The 17,969-nt window shown below is 39.0% G+C and overlaps 1 protein-coding gene across 1 annotated transcript; it reads right to left on the reverse strand.

Moving 5' to 3' along the window:
• Window positions 1-422: 422 nt before the first annotated feature.
• CPO (carboxypeptidase O) lies at window positions 423-16,478 on the reverse strand. Its single transcript, XM_036422084.2, has 9 exons — window positions 16,345-16,478; window positions 11,412-11,511; window positions 9,771-9,872; window positions 8,752-8,856; window positions 7,600-7,710; window positions 6,035-6,125; window positions 4,773-4,975; window positions 1,591-1,675; window positions 423-734 (listed from the first exon to the last, which is right to left on the reverse strand). Exons 1-9 carry the CDS (start codon window positions 16,410-16,412, stop codon window positions 472-474), a joined length of 1,128 nt encoding a protein of 375 aa, XP_036277977.1. The 5' UTR covers window positions 16,413-16,478; the 3' UTR covers window positions 423-471.
• Window positions 16,479-17,969: the final 1,491 nt, after the last annotated feature.

Raw genomic sequence — 17,969 nt, forward strand, 5'->3', positions numbered from 1 at the left:
GATTCTTTAAAAAAATTTAAGTAAATAAAAAACAAAACAAGCAACAGCTATATAGAGGAATTACATAACTTTTCTTCTGATTATAGAATATATTTTTTTGAAGGCACAAGCAAATTCTCAAAAATTTTAAATAGGAAAAAAAATATCTCTAAACCCCAGGGCAGCTGCCTAAAACTGACCACAGACATATAAGTGAACACAGCCAAAATCAGCAAAGCTGACCCTAATTGACCCATAGATTCACGAGCCATTGAGTTTTAGCGTGGTTTGGTTTGCAGCATTACTGTCGCAATAACTATCTAATATTGTAGTCTTTTTAAGTAAGAAAAAAATTAGTGATGAGCAAACCAAACATTACAATTCAAACATGACTTATCTTTATTGAAATAGAAAGCATTTTTAGTTAAATTATTTGGTTCCTCTCTGGCCATATGAGGTCACTGGGACTGAGCAGGCCTGGGTGGGATGTTCTTAGAAAAGAGACCTGAAGGACATCAGCAGGCTCAGCACCGCAGTGGTCGATGTCACTTTTCCAGCACTGTTTGAGTACCAGTATTTCTCATACACATCATCCAGGATGGAGAGCACAGCCTCCATGGTTTCCTCGCAGGTGGCTTGAATCTGAGCTTCTGGCAGAACAAACCCGTATGTACCATTGTCTCTCAGCTCAAATGTGTATGAGAAGGGGATCCCAATGTCTCGAGCCCAGTCTCTTGAAGACCCTGATGTGGCATCTACAAATGAAAACATGAAGGCAGAGTTAGAAATTGTATAGTGAAAGCACAGATTTCTATAAGCCCTTTCTGGGACAAAGGTTCAATCAAAATAAAACAAACAACTCCATGTGGAGGTGTCATGGATAGCTGTCTTCTCCCTCTCCTTGACATTAAGCCCCTGTAGGACAGTGATTACATCTTATTTGACCTCCTATATTTCCCTCCTCCCCCTTCCACAGCACCTAGGATTATGCCTCGCACATAGCAAAGTTTTGGTTAAAGTTTCTGAGCTACATCAAAGATTGGACCATCTAATATGTTAAGACAAGAGGACACTGACATATAAAGGAATAGGAACAAATTGACCATCAGGAAAATATTATGCAAATACTATCTAGGTGGTCCTCTCCTTGGTGGAGGAGGTGGGTGGCAGTGGAGAAAACTAGTGCACACTTCTTTCAACTAAATTCTTTCCTTTTTTAGATCTTCTCTCTAGGCCCACCTGCTGTTTTCTTCGCCTGATGGGTTCTCCGGGAACTGAATCAACTGACCAAGCATCACTGGAAAACGTCCTTCCTGCTAACTCCTGTGTCTTCTCCCTGCCAGTTCTTTTTAACTGAAGCCAGGGGAAGTTCTGGTCTTAGCCAGCATATTAATTTTTCTTTGAGTTCACACCTTATCCCTAGAGAATATAATTCTGGATTGGAACAGACTCCCTTTTATCTTGGGTCATTTTTATTTGTAGAAATTCCTGTTGAGGAACTTTTCTCTCCCTCTTCCGTCCATCCCATTCCCCAAAGTCCACGGACTTCTTTTGTGCCTCAGAGACTATTGAAGAAGCAAAAAAAAAAAAAAAAAAAAAAAAAATACTCACATAAAATATCTATACTTGATCCAACTCTATAATTAGTTCCATGCTTTGCTTTGAGTGCATTTGCTGCCTTCTGTCCAACTTGGATCTAGAGGTGGGAAATGCAAAGACAGATATCTGGTGTTAAAAATAAAATAAAAAATCCAGAGGGTTTGGTATTTTATCCAAATCCATCTTGAGAGTTCCAGACCATCTTTCTCACTTCCGATTGGACATCTATACCTAAGTAGTCTGCTGGTACTTCAGACTCAACAACATTCAAACCCAATAAGTGAGGGATTTTCATATTTCTGGCTTATCATGTTCCTCCAAACACATGTAAAATCATTTTTTACTCTTTTTTTTTCAAATAGTTACTTCCAAGTTTTATTGCCAGTGCCATCATCTTATGTCAGTTGTATTACCTATGAAATAAACTATGACAATAGTTTTCTAAGGTGATTGATTAAGGCCATGGCATGTGTGTGGGAGGATGGAGTTTGAGATAGGATTCAAGATTGGTATGGGAAGAGTTCAAATGGAAAGAATGTCAACACCTGAAACATTAGAATTCTTATAGCTATTCTAATTTCAGAGCAGTTTAGAACAGGGCTATATATAGTCATATTTCCTCTACATAACTATTGCCAAGTTGTCTATCATGAGGCATAATATTTATCGTGATTTCTACACATTTTTTGTTTTGTAAATATATAGAGATTGATTACCAGACTCGGTAGCTGTAAATAATAGAAGTGAAACCTTCCTTGAACAGTTGTCTTGATTCTGTGTCTGCGTGCACTTTATCAAAGCTTACTCATAAGAACCTAAAACCATAGCTTCAGTTAGGTTGAGAAAAGGTGGGAAAATTTTTATACTATCTTTTTATTGAAAATTATTGAGATGTATGTTCATGCTAACTCTTCAGCACCTGAGACCCGTAAGAGGTACAGAATTAACTCAGTGTACTAATTTCTGCACATAGTACTAAAAGGTTGTCCATAATCCCCAGCTTAGCATTAGTTACCTTCCAGGATTGGTGAACTCAGGGTTATAAGGCCCTCTTAACTACTTGCCCCCTCTAGCCTATGGCCAAAGGACTGTAACCAGATGGCCAATCAGCATCACAAACCTTGCAAAATGGCCACGTAGTATCTGTTTTGCTGAGCCAAGAAGGGACTGAAATTCCCTAGAAAAATACTGGGGTAAAATGGGCCTTTTTTTCTCTGCTAGTGCAAGGCCTGTCCCATCAAAGATCTACAATGGCCTGTCTTTGGTGGTTCATTTGTGTTTGTCACAGATCCTTTTCAGTAGAAAGTAGACAGCCATGACAAATTTCACAGAAATCAGAGAATAAGGAGGGTTCTGGGCTTCTCATCTGAAATCCCTGTTCTGCAGACTTCTTAAATGAAGAGATGGAACTTTTAGGGCCAAGAAGTGAGGGAGAAATAGGACACAGTGGAATAAGAATCTAAAGAGATACAATTCCTAAAAGTTGTAGACACTTCTGAGCCAGTGTGAGGCAGTCAGATGAATGGTGACCTCTGGAGACTGAAGACGTGCGTTCCAGCTCTGTCTCCACCACTCACTGTCTATAGGAGCTCTGATATCAGAACTAACTCAATGTCTCAATTCTACATCTCAAAAGTGAACTTATTATATTGTATTAAGGGTCAGATGGGAGAATGGCTGTAAAATCTCTTTGTAAATTGTAAAGTCCAAGGCAAATGTTCATTATTCCCACATCTTGCAAAATGATCATGTAGTACAACTATCCGAAAACATTGAAAGAAAGATATTGGAGTACTGCTAGATATTTTTGACTCCTGGGGGAAAGTCTCCCTTCAGCAAAGCTCTATAGCGTGGTTTTTTTGGTTTTTTTTTTTTTCTGCCCAGGGTGTTTTATGGGCCATGCTCCAGTGAGAGAGGGACAGGATGTGTGAGAGAACTCCTGGGCACTCAGGCCTCTGTGATGTTAAGAATGGAGTAAGCTTAGTTCCCATCCATCCTGGTATGTATTGATAACGGATAATTTGTTTAAAAAAATAAAAAAGAAAAGCATAAAATAACAAGTGGTGGTCAGAATGTGGAAAATTTGGAACCCTTGCACACTGTTGATGGGAATGGAAAATGGTGTCACTGCTATGGAAACCAGTTTGATGGTTCCCCCCAAAAAAATAAAAATAGAGTTACCATATGCTGCATTCACTTCTGGTTATATGCCCAAAAAGCCTGAAAGTGAGATTTCAGGAGATATTGTACTCCTATGTTCATAGTAGCATTTTTCAAAATAGCCAAAAAGTAAAAACAATTCAGATGTCCATTGATAGGTAAGTAGACAAAGAAAATGTGTTCTATACATACAATATAATATGATTCAGCCTTAAAAAGAAAGCAACTTTTGATATATGATATAACATGAATGAACATCATGCGAAGTGAAATAAACCAGTCACAAAAAGACTGATAATATATGATTCCATGGATATGAGGTATCTAGAGTAATCAAACTCACAAAAAAGAAAGAAGCATGGTGATTTCCAGGGGCCAAAGGTCAGGGACTGTTGTTTAATGGGTATTCAGTTTCAGTTACGCAAGAGAAAAAGTTTCAGAGATCAGTTGCATAATAATGTGAATACATAACTGCTTAAAAATGATGCTCACTTTCCCTGCCCCCGCCTGGGTTCCGCTGGCACTTCCCCTTACCATGCTCCTAGGCAAGTACTAGAGGCACACATTTAGAGGAAAACAAAGCATTGTGTCTAGCAGAGAAGAGCGCAGATAGTATTTAGCCATGTTATTTCAGATGCACCATATTCCACTCACAGCTGGCGAGTTCTTTAAAGCACGGTTCAAAAGCCATAATTGCCGAACGGAGCATCCAGAGAATTGGCAACAATGAGAGCACATTCCTGCAGATTATTAACATAATCATCTCATTTATATTAGAGACGAATACCTAAGATGTCTCCCAACTCGACATTTTGTGAAACAGGTAGTTAATTAATGAAAGTAGAGCGGCATTTAACCCGAAGCCTTCCCAGCAGGCGGCTAGCGAGGTGTAAAAAACAGGAGAGATAAAATAAGAAAGAACAGAGAGAACAGGCAGGGCTGGAGCCAAAAATCTAGGATACGGAAATCAGGGAAAGAAAAGCAGGAGCTCTACTGTGGTTTCTCCGCTAACACCTCGGGTGCTCAGGTCTTACCAGTTCTCCGTAGTTACTGGGTTTGTTTTGGGTGTAGCCATAAGGCAGGAGAATGAGCTGCCCATGTGAGTGTATGGTCAGGAAGCAGAGAATGTCCTTTTTCTTGCTCTCTATCAAGCTGGAAACAGCCTTCGTTTCAGGTTCAGACACTGGCTCTGTCCCACAGAACGTTAAATCTGCGCAGTTCTTAGATGCGCCAATACCTGGAATATACAGGGAACCACAAGGAAGAAAGGCATCGTGATCTGTTTAAAGCCCACAAAGGGTGAGGACTCATCCTTACTCAGGGCACCTGAGGGTGGACTCGGGGCTTGATCTTGCTCGTCTCAGTTAGTTCCGGTTAAATGAGTCAACTTGGATCATCATTATTCAAGGAGGAACTCAGAAAGGCAGAAGGGCTGACATTTGGATGTATAACTCAACCCCATGCTCACGTGGCCTGGGAAGGAAGATGTAAGATGGAAGGGCATTTTCGGTCATCATGAACTTAAACTTGTGCTGGATCATGGAACACATGGTTGAAAACCAGTTCTCAGGTTCCTAAGGTCAGACTCTGACATAGTCTTGTTGGCCTAAGTTTCTCCCTCACTGTCCTACTGCTTGGAGTCTGCTTAGAGCTATTTTGCGAATCCTATGTGGCATCTCATTTAATCCTCACAACAATCTTCAGATAGGATGGTATTACTATGGGCCACATTTAAATAAGAGGAAACTCAAACAGGGAAATGAAGCAATTTTTCCAAGATTACACAGTCACTAAGTCTGAATTTTAACTCTTATCATTTTTTTTTTTTTTATTCCGGACTGCTCTTAACCATTCCTACCTCATTATTTCCTTCCTATTCACTGGGCATGTTGAGATTCAGAAACCTGAATATGGCTTCAGGAGAAGAAAATGTTTTCCTTGCTTATGTTTGCCCTCCTGCTGTAAAATAAACTGCAAGGTTTGTTCTCTGCTATTTCTTCTCTTTATGATAATACATATATTTTTGAAATGAAGCAACGGGTTTCAAACATAGTGACACTGGTCTAGGTCTTCCTTACCCTTGGTTAGCCAACCTCCCTAGAAGACAGTCCTGTACTTGAATGTTGCTGCTTTCTAATATCATCCCTTTACACTCTAAAGTTTAGAGGGAATACACAGAACAGGAATCCCAGCAAGCTTAGATGTTTCTTTCCAAAAGTTATATCTCTAGTAATTCACCTCTTTCATGGCTTCTCCATTTTTTCTTCGTCAATTTATCTACTGAACATATACTTACTACACCAGGATACATTGAAATTTCGATTGAGATCTGTCCCAAAACATGTGCCATTATTATGGGATGAACGGGATTTCCTCCAAAGTCGATCCTGTACAGAGGAACATAGGGATGTTGTCATTCTAAGGTCTCATCAATCACAGTGTTAGTAATGATGGGTGGTCCTCAAATAGGAAAAATCATTCCTAGGATTGTCTGGGAGAACTTGCCTTTAACATGATGAAGCTTGCACGTGTAATGTTTAGTCTTACAGTTAGGCTACCAACCCCCAATAGCAGGAATATTGTAAAACTCCAAATTGGAGGGAGTTGTTTAGCATTTTCCTCACGAGCAGATTAGCAGTGCTTGGTGGATGTGATCAGAGAATCATTTTTTTTAGGTCCAAGTGATACAGGATGAAAGGGAAATAGCTCGGCAGATGGAGCAAGGCTGTTCCAGATGTATCAGAGTTGGTCTCTGCACAGCTTTGGAAGCAGAAGACTGATGAGACACGTTTCGCCAAACAAGCTCAGAGGGAAGGGCTTCGTTCCCATACTGGGCGAAAGGCTATTGCAGATATGGGGGTCCCATAAGGGACCTTGGGGATAGTGAGTGCAGGAGGCTGGGCAGGAATGAATAGTCTCTAGAAACAGGGGCTCTTATTTGTGGAATAAACATGCGTTAGAAGCATTATTATGAGGAATTTGTCTACTAAATGAAAAGCTTTATGGAAAGTTTGCCCCCAATGTGAATGATCACAATAAAAAAATGAAGGCTCAGTTAGTATTTACACATCATTGTGTCCCTCATGCTCCTAGAGGTGGAAACAAGGTGATGTAGGAATTTTATACCAATATTAGGGGCCTGGGGCATGAAATTCGTGCACGTGTCCTTCAGCCCAGCCTGCACACTCTCCAATCTGAGATCCCTGTGGGATCAAGCCTAAACCTGTAGTTGGACATTTCTTTTACAATCCGGGACTGCTGTCTCTTAACCACTCTCCTGCCTGCCTGCTGGATTGCCCCTAACCGCTTCTGCCTGCCAGCCTGATCACACCCTAACTACTCCCCTGCAGCCTGATCACCCTGAACTGTCCTCCCTGCCAGCCCAATTATCCCCAACTGCCCTCCCCTGCAAGCCTGATCACCCCCAATTGCCCTCCCCTGCTGGCCTGTTTGCCCCCAACTGCCCTCGCCTGCAGGCCATCTCGTGGCAGCTATCTTGTGGCGGCCATCTTGAGATGATGTCATGGATGGTACCACTTAGACTTTTATTATATAGGATAAACCCAATCAAGTGGCAGGCAATTCACAAACTTCAAGGCGATGGAGTTAGAGAAAATTTGTCTGGCTGAAAAACTGGAAATATGTCAAAACAAAATAAAACAAAATGTGTTGGACTTCCACTTCTTCAGTGTTGACCTTAGATTGTTGGCTTAAATATTGTTGAGTTTTATCTCAAACAGCATTTGTTTCTTTGCATGACCACAAAACCTTTTATAACTGCAATGACTGAGATCAGAAAAATGAACCTGAGTCAATATCTAGTTTATGAACTCTTCCCAGGACCAAACTCAATGTACTCACAGTTGTCCAGCTGTAGATATAGCCATCTATGTTAAGCACTGGAAGTATGTAGAAGTCCAGCTTCTTCAGGAGCCTTCTTATCCTTGAGTTGTCTTGATAGTTTTGTAGGATCTGGAGATGTAAGAAACATTTGGAAACATCCTAGGAAGAGGTCTTTTCTCTTTTAATCTTTAAAGTGATTTTAATGTAATCATAAGAGATGACTACAACCTCTACTCTCCAATCTGCCTCAGTAGCCTCTTGGTTATGGTGGTGATTCTCAAACACCAGTAGTGCATCATAATCGCCTGGAGAACTTGTTACAACACAGATTTCCTGGCTCTACCCCTTCCTACTCCCCCATTCCGAAGTCACTATGTCTGAGATGGAGCCTGAGAACTGGTATTTTCTTTTTTTAAACATATTTTTATTGATTTCAGAGAGGAAGGGAGAGGAAGACAGAGATAGAAGCATCAATGATGAGAGGGAAATCATTGATCAGCTGCCTCCTGCTGATTGAGCCCACAACCCAGGCATGTGCCCTTGACCGGAATCAAACCTGGGATGCTTCAGTCCCTGGTGTCTGTGTCCATTGGTTAGACTTATATACATGCATACAAGTGTTTTGGTTGATCTCTCCCCCTTATCCTCATCCTCCCTTACCTTCCCTCTGAGGTTTGATGGTCTGATCAATGCTACTCTATCTATATTATTTTTAAAGGTTCTTTATTCCCTTCAAGGGTGGGGTATAGGTAATAAACAAAATTTAATTGTGCTAGGTATTTTTCATATACTACTCTCTTAATCCACACAACAGATCCCTGAAATAGTCATTTTATGTCTCTTTCACGGGTGAAAAAGTAGGAGTTCTAGTGTTAGAAAATTTGCCCAAGACTATTTGAAAAGGCAGAACCATGGTTCAGTCATCTCTGACTTCCAAGACATCGTTTCTTCTGCATTTAGATATGCTTGTCTTCCAATAAAAATAATTTTGAGTGTACTGCAAAGAAATCAGAATACCTCACTTTTCAAGGCAGATACTTATTAATTCCATTTCCCTTGGGGAGAAGGAGTAGCTCAGTAGAGAGTTGCCATGCCAACATGTGAATGAAGCAGGCTTTCTACATAGCCAAGACATGACAGGTATTTTGTGGGGAAGGTAAAGACACTTACTTCTCTCACAAACCATTGGCAAAAAGCAGGGGCAATCCATTCCCGGGCGTGAATTCCACAGTCCATCCAGATGATCTTCTTGTGGTTACTGGATGGTTGGCTGATCTAGAGGGAACACCCGTGCTCTATTACCAAACAGTCACTTAGGATTGTAAGCCACCGTGCAAAATTATCAGGTTTTTATTCCCTTTCTTACTCCACTGTGTGGTTTCAAGCATGCTGGCAGAGATACACACACTGTGACTTCCTCAGCAACTCTTGCTCGCCTGTCTGTGACCTTGTCTGCTGTGCTTAGAACCACGCTGAGTCCTCAGGTCCCCCACCAAAAGCCAGATAAGGAGGCTGGAGATTGGGTTCTCTCCCTGGCTATGCTATTTTCTGGCTGTGTGACCTTGCACAAGTTACTTCACCTCTCTGGGTTTTGGTTTCCTCCATTATAAAATGAAAGAACCAAATTAAAGATTTTCTATGATTGTTAAATATTTTTTGAAAGAACACTATATATTTTAAAAACTCAAGATACACATGGAAGGTGAATGGGCTCTGGCTGACGGATGAGTGGGATTTTCCCTTACAGAGTCCATTCTCTCCCACCTCTGTGCAAGCATGGAAGTACCCGGGCCCTCACAAAGCCAGGCCTCAGCCAAAATGTCTAAGGCCCTGCCCAGCTCCATGACCGAGGATTCTAAGTTCCTCAGTCTTAGTGGGAATGAGGGAGGCCTAGCGTGGACGCATCAAAGGACTGAGCTCTTCTTCTATTTCTGGGCCTTACTATTTGCAAATTCTCTTTACCCTAGAACTCGATTCCAACCCGATAATCAATGCCTTTAGAGTTTTGAATTTTAAAAGTCCAGTGTGGGGTGGAAAAGGCCATCTTTCTGCATTGCCTCCTTTGACCTTATCTACATTTCGACCAGAGCTGCTTGAATAGTAAACAGATATTCCTGGATTCGGTGGGAGAAACCCCTCTTCCTCAGTGAGGCAAACCCCTCTTCCTCATTCTCAGCCTTCTCACTCACCTTCAAATAATACATGGGCCGAGCCTCATAGGTCATTCCCAGGAAATGCTGTGTCACCACTTCCGTGTACTTCTCCCTTATCAGGTTCATCCACTGATAGATCTGAAACAGCCGGGAGGATTGGAGCTATCAGTCAGAAGACGGTTTGCTCACCTCTAATTAAGATAACGGCTTCTTTCAGTAAGATACCACATTCTGTACTCTTTGCTCTACATTCCAACAGCTGTGTGCTAAGCAAGCTAAAATATGAAACCAATAAATTAGTACCTACCCTCTCCCATATTCTTTAAAGTACTGCTCTGCCATAAGTCTTAAGATACTCTATTGAACTTTACAAAGAAGTTACTGAGAACTTCAGGAATATTGTAACAATAACACATCCTTCAAAAGGCCAGGAGACTTAGCTTCCATGTGACACTCAATCATGCGGGGAAATTTAAGGTCAGGCTTATTTTGTGGAATTTTCTTCAGTCTTTATGGATCTCAGCAATATCCTTTGCTAATGTCCCCTGATCCAAGTTTAGAGAAGAGCTGGGTAAGCCCTTCATAGAATATACCAACAGAAGTTTCTAATCAAGCTCAATTTAATCATTTAGATTAGACTGGGCACACCTGAATGGACATTAATTTAATTACAAGTTTTACACCATGCTTAGAAAAGAAGGGTCTTACATTTTTGCCTTGTCAGTCAATAACTCGGGGTTCTATAAAAGTGACTGGAGTTCACAAGCATAAAACATTAAACAGTCATCAGGATGTGATAGGATACCTCCCATACTTTAAAGTCTTTCTTGTACTATCTGAAAAGAATGTCTGGAAAATATTAACATATTCCCAAATATTGAGAAAATAGTGGTAAAGCCTGTTTGAAGGGCAACTTGTATATTTATATAAAAATTTAGATGTGCATATCCTTTTATCCCACAATTCTGTTTTTTAAAGTGTATACTTCAAAAAAGTTTTGCATAATGTCACACATACTCCCCCTTCCCTCCCCCCACCCCCCACATTATTGAATGTATAGTAGCTAATGTTTTACTGTAACTAGTTTTGGAAATCACCAAATTTATCTTAGTAGCAATACAAATATTTTTTTAATGTTTTCTTCCCTAAAGAACTGCTGAGTCTGCCTCTTGCATCCTACAAGAAATATCACATTTTCAACTAATCACAAGTCAGAAGGCTTCTCCACCCCAAATCCCACACCCATATACACATTGCCTTGCCCTGCTTAAAGTGGCTAAGAATTAATAGGCAAGAATAAGAGTTCATTCTGGTCCATGTTCACACTAAAAAAAACTAGTGGGTATGTTCTTTTCTTCCTTTTTCTTTTTGCTGTTGATTTGCCTTTTTCTTTCAGAGTACCAGGATCTATAGTTTCAATGGTGATAGTTGGTATGTGTGTGTGTGTGTGTGTGTGTGTGTGTGTGTGTGTGTTTTGGAGATGTCGGGGGCAGGGGCGGGGGGGGGGGCGGGGGGAGAGCACGTAATCTTTGAGAATTCCTTGACCACAATGCCCAGGCAAATCTCCATCTCATATTTTGAGCCTCTCTAGTCAATGGATATGAACAGTGAACCATCCTCACCCATCCTAAAGTAGGTTGTGCCCACCACCAGCCCCTGCCAGGTGTCCTTACTCACCTCCCCCATGGGGTGGTATCTGTTATAGGGATAGGTCTCCACGTTGCTCCATGAAGTTGCTGTCTTGTCCACAACCTCTTGTCTGTGTTGTGCTTGGGACCTGCAAAGGGAAGAAAGGCAGACCGAAATCAGAGAAGAAACTGGGGTATTAGGATGGGTGGAAAAGATAGTAGAAAGCATTGCACAACATCTGGTGGATAAAAGCCATTTATCTCCTTCATGTAAACACTATGATCCCAGGTTCCTGGTGTTGTTTTGTGGTTTTTTTTTTCTTCTTTCTTTTTTTCTAAAGATTTTGTTACATGGGCTGACTTATACTTTTATTATATCCTAAAAAATAGGCATGAAACATTTATTAGTCTATTTTTTAAAATTGTGTTATCTGTGATTTGAACTAGGAAGAGAGCAAAATGGTATATGGTATTTGCATGATCAGGCCCCTAAAAAATAATTGTAGTGTGTTGTTTTTTTTTTTGGAATGGGGAGAGGAGAGTGAATGAAGCAAACGAGAAGGATATCTTTTCCACCCTCCCCTTCCTCGCTCCTGGCACTAGTTGTCCTGCCTGTCATGTCCTCCGGGGAAATAACATCATTGACAATGCTTTCACTACAGTGTTGAGTTGGGGAGGGGTGGGAGGTGGGTCACTGTCAAAGCAACCTGTTTCTTCCTTCATATAGTTCAGCAAATGTTCGGGTGTTTCTCTATCACAGCTGTCCTCTCTGTGGTAGGAGAGCAGGGCTGGTCCCTGGTGAATTCCTGTTTCAATGGGGCTAGCATTCCCTGGCAACTATATAGAAGGGACAAATGAAAGGTATTGGACATGCACAAACACCAATATTTGGCTCCCCCGGCAAAGGTCTGCTAAATATGTGAGTTTGTTGTTTCCTAAGCCTGACATTGAATGACTGGGTCCATGAAATATGCAGAAAAGTAAACTGTCTGGAATTTAAGTGAATAGTTCTGATATTAAAAGTGCTTATCACTTTTACATGAAACAAAATACTTTAACCGCACAAATCCAAATACTTATGTCAGGCAATGTCTGAACTGTTTTGTAGAGCAGGCAGTTCACCATTTCTATGCAGTTTCTTGGATGATGCATAATACATGTAGAGAGGAAAGGAAAAAGCTAGCTAATCCCCCAAATTATCACTAGTCTTATCTCACCTATCAAATGAAAAGATTATCATACTTTGTGTATTCTTTTTGAATAAGAATTAATAAATGTCTAAGAGAAACTGATCCTTTGGGGTACATTATTAATAAATATTGAAGATCAAAGAATGTCTGATTAAATTTTGACTGGAATGTATAAAGAAGCAAAAAAAAACCACTATTAATGAGTATTGAGGCAAATTTTGTATTTTACATACTTAGTAAGGAATAGTCTCATAAGTCTTTTACTAGCAAAGTATTTTCAAACTGTTTTTTCCCTGCTTACAAAATTAACATATAGAAGAAAAAAGGAGAGAAATAGAAAAGAGAAAAAAATAATCTTCAATAGTCCTATCTCTGTTAAACACTGTTGATATTTCGACATATTTCCAGTAAGTCTTTTATCTGTGAATATTTTTTTTTCTTAAACACAATACAGATTATATCTATATTTAATTTTTTATTCACTTCTTTGTATTCTGTATTCTACCAGAGACATTACCTCCAACCCATGAAAACTCTTTATAAACATATTTAATGACTAATATTTAATTGTAAGGATATATTGCATAGCATTATTTATTTAAATATTATCATCTGTGCTGGATAGTAAAGCTAGTTTCCTTTTTTTTTCTGCTAGTGTAAGTAATGCTGGACTTAATGACTTTTTTTATAAGTCATTTTGCTCTCTTCTGATTATTTCTTTGAGCTACATTCCAAGAAGAATTAATAGGTCTAAGAGAATGAGCATTTTCAAGGCATTTGGTTTATATTTCCTAAGTCCCAATGATTTCTACAGATGCATACTTTTATCGGAAGAATGTGATATATATGAGATAATCTTAAAGAAAGATTACAAAGCTCATGATCTTTGCTAATTGTAGATTTTGTTGACCATCATTACACCAGGCCTAGTGAATAAAGAGTTTAAAAATGTCAGCTAATCTATATTTTGAGTTGGTAAGAGATGTATAAAAATGGACATTATTTTATATTAACAAATAGGAATGAATATGATTCATAACAGCCCATTAGGGTAAGGATATCAGATTTGAAATGTTTTCCTCAAGTGTAGTCATAAGGAGCTATTTATTGGAACTGTCCTCTCTGAGTCCCCTGCCTGAGCTCAAACAATTCCATAATTTAACCTGAGCTTGACAATAATTATTTTAAGTAAATGCTTTACTGCATTTTCCTTGTAGAATATTTGAAAAATAAAGAATAGTTCAGGGAAAGGAAAAACATCCCCAACAAAGATAACTACCTACCATTTTGGTGCATATTTTTTCTTATATTTTTCTAAGTATTTCATTACATTTTATACTCTGCATCCTTCCTTTAGCAAAAAGCATGCATTTTCCTATGCTATTAAATTTTTTCATAATCATTACTACAGGCCCAGCACACAAAATTCATGCATGAGTGTGTGTGTGTGTGTGTGTGTGTGTGTGTGTGTGTGTGTGTATCCCTCAGCTCAGCCTGCACCCTCTCCAATCTGGGAAATCTCTCTCACAATCCAGGACTGCTGGCTCCCAACCACTCACCTGCCTGCCTGCCTGATTGCCCCTAACTGCCCTTTCCTGCAGGCCTGATCACCCCCAATTGCTCTCCCCTGCAGGCCTGGTCCCTCCCAACTGTCCTCCCCTGCAGACCTGATCACCCACAACTGCCTTCCCTTGCAAGCCTGGTTCCTCCCAACTGCCCTCCCCTGCTGGTCATATTGTGGCAGTCATTTTGTGTGCACATGGGGGAGGCCATCTTATGTGTTGGAGTGATGGCCAATTTGCATATTACTTTTTTATTTGATATGATTCTAAAGGATGAATATTTCATTCTTATATATGACAATATTTACGATGTTTCCAAATATTATAATATTTAATAAGATATCTATATATATAAAAACCTAATATGCAAATTGTCCCAACAGGAGTTCGACTGGGAAACCAATTGCTTGCTATAATGTGCGCTGACCACCAGTGGTTAGTTGGAATGAAAGAAGGCCCTGACCAGCAGCCAGATGGCCCTGATTGGCTCTGATTGCCAGCCTGGCGTAGGGACCCTATCCGTGCACCAATTTCATGCAGTGGGACTCTAGTTTATATTATAAGTGAGGCTATATCCCAGTGCATAAATTCTTTCCATACTGTTGTTTATTTTTCAGTCCAGATTTGCAGAAGCAGGCATACTAGGTCAACAAATGTGTAAGTTTTAAGGGTCTTAATATGTTTAAGAAATATGATTTTTTTTTCTGTCAAAGACTTATAAAAACTGTAAGAGTCTTTGCCTATAAATTATCTATAATAATAATAAAAGCATAATATTCTAATTAGACTGGATAGCCAAACCACCTTCCAAACGACTTTCTGCATGAAGCTGGGGCTGTGAGGGCCAAGCCCCTTGCATGAATTTTGTGCATTGGGCCTCTAGTAAAGAAATAATCTTAGAAGGAAAGATAAATGCAGTCTCTGTATGAAACTAAGTAAACTGATGGAAAAAATAAGAAGGCAGTGTTCAAATAGATTTTGACATCACAAAAAATCCTGGACTCTCTATATCTGAAATAAAACTGTCTATGAAGCTAAGGGCTAAGTTGAGGTCAGAGAGATGGTCTTAGCAAAAAAAAACTTGTTCTGTGAGAGTAAGTTTAGTTCAAGATTATTTTAATCCTGAAAGAAAAAAGGAAACACTTTATAACTACACAATCTTTGATGAGGTATACCAAATGAACAAAATACTGGGATATGTATGAACAAGAGAAATAATAATTTATATGAAAACTATACTACACACACAAAGTTTAAAAATATATATTTACAGAAGTTATGATTCATTGTGAATAAGAAAACACACAAAAATGTGCACAAAAGCACAATTTATAAACTAATAAAATGAGTAATAAACAAGACAAAATATTTAACTTCATTAAATCAACAAAATGTAAAATAGGTCATATGTGGTATTTTTAATTATCAAATTGGCAAACCCTTACAAAGCACTATCATACCATTGCTGGAAGTGTAGACTGATTCAACTTTTCTAGAAGGCACTTTGGCAATGTGCAGCAAGATTCTTACATTTTTCTCAGCTCCTGACCCAGTAATTACAATTTTTATAACTTATATTAAGAAAATATTCAAAGTTTTGCAAAAAAAAATATATTGCTATAGCTGGATGCTTATAATGGTATTATTTGTGAAAATAACAAAGTAGAACTCAAATAAATATTCTAAAAGGTAACAAGGATGGAATGCTACTGTCAATTATAATATGTTTTCAATGAATTGTAAGTGTCATAGGAAAATTTTTATCATACAATTTAACAGAAAAAATTTCATAATAGTATTATAAATACATAAATAGCTAGAAAGCTATTCAGAAATATTAACAGTAATCATCTCTTGGTGAAATTATTTGGTAGTTTTAGACATTTTAAGCATTTTTTAATTAATTACAATAATGTAATTTACTAATGAGAAACTATATAAATGAGGGACATAGAATTTTTACTCTAATTCCCTTTTCTAAACCACAAAACATGATATTTCTATTGGCATTTAGCATACATTGTGCTATGAAATGTTTATTAGATATTTATTCATTTATTCAAAGATTATTAGAATAATGTTTAATGATGAAAGTTCAGTGTTCTTTATTATTTTCATCTTATGGTGGTGTGTTGGGGTAGGGAGAATCCAGCTGCATTTATCTTGAAAAAAAGTTTCCATTTAGACCATAAATCACAATAGTCAGTCCCTCTTCCCACTTCCCACTCACCTATCATATCCCAGCCCTCCAAGGACCAGGATCCCCAAGAGGTAAAGGGTCCCAAGTAGAGGCTTCATTCTTCTGCAGACAGAACTAGAAAACTCTAGGCCTCTCCCGCGGGTCAATGGATCAAGTACCTCTGAGAATGAAGGGATTGGCTCCCACAATAAAGATAAGACAAGTGGATATCTCAGCATAAACATGTGAGCACTGGCTTCATTAACTCCATCATGTCCCTCAAACAGTTTTTTTCTTTAATAGGGAAAAATGCTACCATTTGATTTTTCATTTCTCCTATTAAGCCAAATTTACACAAGACTTTGGCTCCACCAGAAAGAAGTTTCTTCCTTGTTTCTAGGAATCTGCATCACCTGAATTCAGAAGCTCACCACTAAAACCATTCACAAGGTCGCTGGGCATAATAGGTGTTATGTCTCCTGCTCTGGTCATGGTGGGCATGATTATTATTCAAGATCTCCATTCCCCTCTGGAATTCAAGGTGTTATTTGCGGTCAAATGCCTTCTCTGGTTCTGATAGACCACATGACCAGCTTCTTAAGCAAAACCAGAACTCTCCAAATCTAAACAGAGTACGTTTAAAATCCTTTGTCAAGTGGATTTTCCCACATACTCCTCTCACATAAAGGACTTTATCAGACAACCCGGCATGCTTTCAAATAAACCCAGGATATCTTTGAATCTCAAACAGTGACTGGCACAAGGAACGGCTCAGGTTAAGGTTTCTGCTAAAAGTCTAATTGACCAAGGTGCAATTCAGTGCAGAGAAGTCCAAGATGCCATCATTGGCATTTGATGGTCCAGTTTAAATTCTTTTCCCTATATTCATCAATTCATTCATCCTATAAAAATGCAATGAGTACTCACTATATGCCAGGCACTAGGATGAAGATGAATGCATACAAAGATGAATGAAGCAGACAGATTATCTGCCATTCTAGAAATCGCAATAGAGGTGAGAGAACAATAAACAACTATAGAACCAAATAATACAATTTTAAGTAAAAGGAATAAAATTAAAGTGATAGAGGATGTTCATGAGTCAAGAGTAGATGGAGATAGAAGAGATTTGACTATGACAGTTTTTGAGTTAATTTCTAAATAATGTAGTTATTGCAAAGGGCTATAGAAACAGTATTCTAGCTAAAGGGGACTGCCTTGTGTAGGGATCCTAGGGACGAAATGAGGGTGATGTGATTGAGTACCTGGAAGGAAGCCAGTGTTTGAGCCAGAGAGAGTGATGAAACATGCAGTCAGGGAGATAGGCAAGGACCAGATCTTGTGGAAACCATGATTTTATTCTGAGAAATCATTGGAAATGTTTTGATTTATATTTTAGAAGATTATTCTGGGTGTTACATAGAGAGAAGACAAGAGAAGGACAAGGATGGAAACAGAAAGACCAGTTGGGAAGGTACAATAACCTTCCAGGGGAAAGATGATGCTAGCCAGTCATGGTGAAACACTGAGACATGGTCACATAGAGAATTTATTTTAGAAGTAGACCCAACAAATTTCCTTATGGGATGAATATGAAAATGAGAAAATTAAGAAACTCGCGAAAAACACTTTGATGTGGTGGCCAAGAAATGGAGTGAATTGTGGTGAATTTTTAT

This window comes from Pipistrellus kuhlii, unplaced genomic scaffold (assembly GCF_014108245.1).
Source record: "Pipistrellus kuhlii isolate mPipKuh1 unplaced genomic scaffold, mPipKuh1.p scaffold_m20_p_7, whole genome shotgun sequence".
Classification (NCBI taxonomy): domain Eukaryota; kingdom Metazoa; phylum Chordata; class Mammalia; order Chiroptera; family Vespertilionidae; genus Pipistrellus; species Pipistrellus kuhlii.

What these genes read in the sequence shown, in the direction of transcription:
- CPO (XM_036422084.2), bottom strand. Translation starts at nt 16,412, where the DNA reads ATGAAGCCTCTACTTGGGACCCTTTACCTCTTGGGGATCCTGGTCCTT. An exon ending in GGCCCATGTATTATTTGAAG is followed by an intron (nt 8,857 to 9,770) that starts GTGAGTGAGAAG and finishes TGTTCCCTCTAG; the next exon opens with ATCAGCCAACCATCCAGTAA. An exon ending in ATATCTACAGCTGGACAACT is followed by an intron (nt 6,126 to 7,599) that starts GTGAGTACATTG and finishes TCCTCTGTACAG; the next exon opens with GATCGACTTTGGAGGAAATC.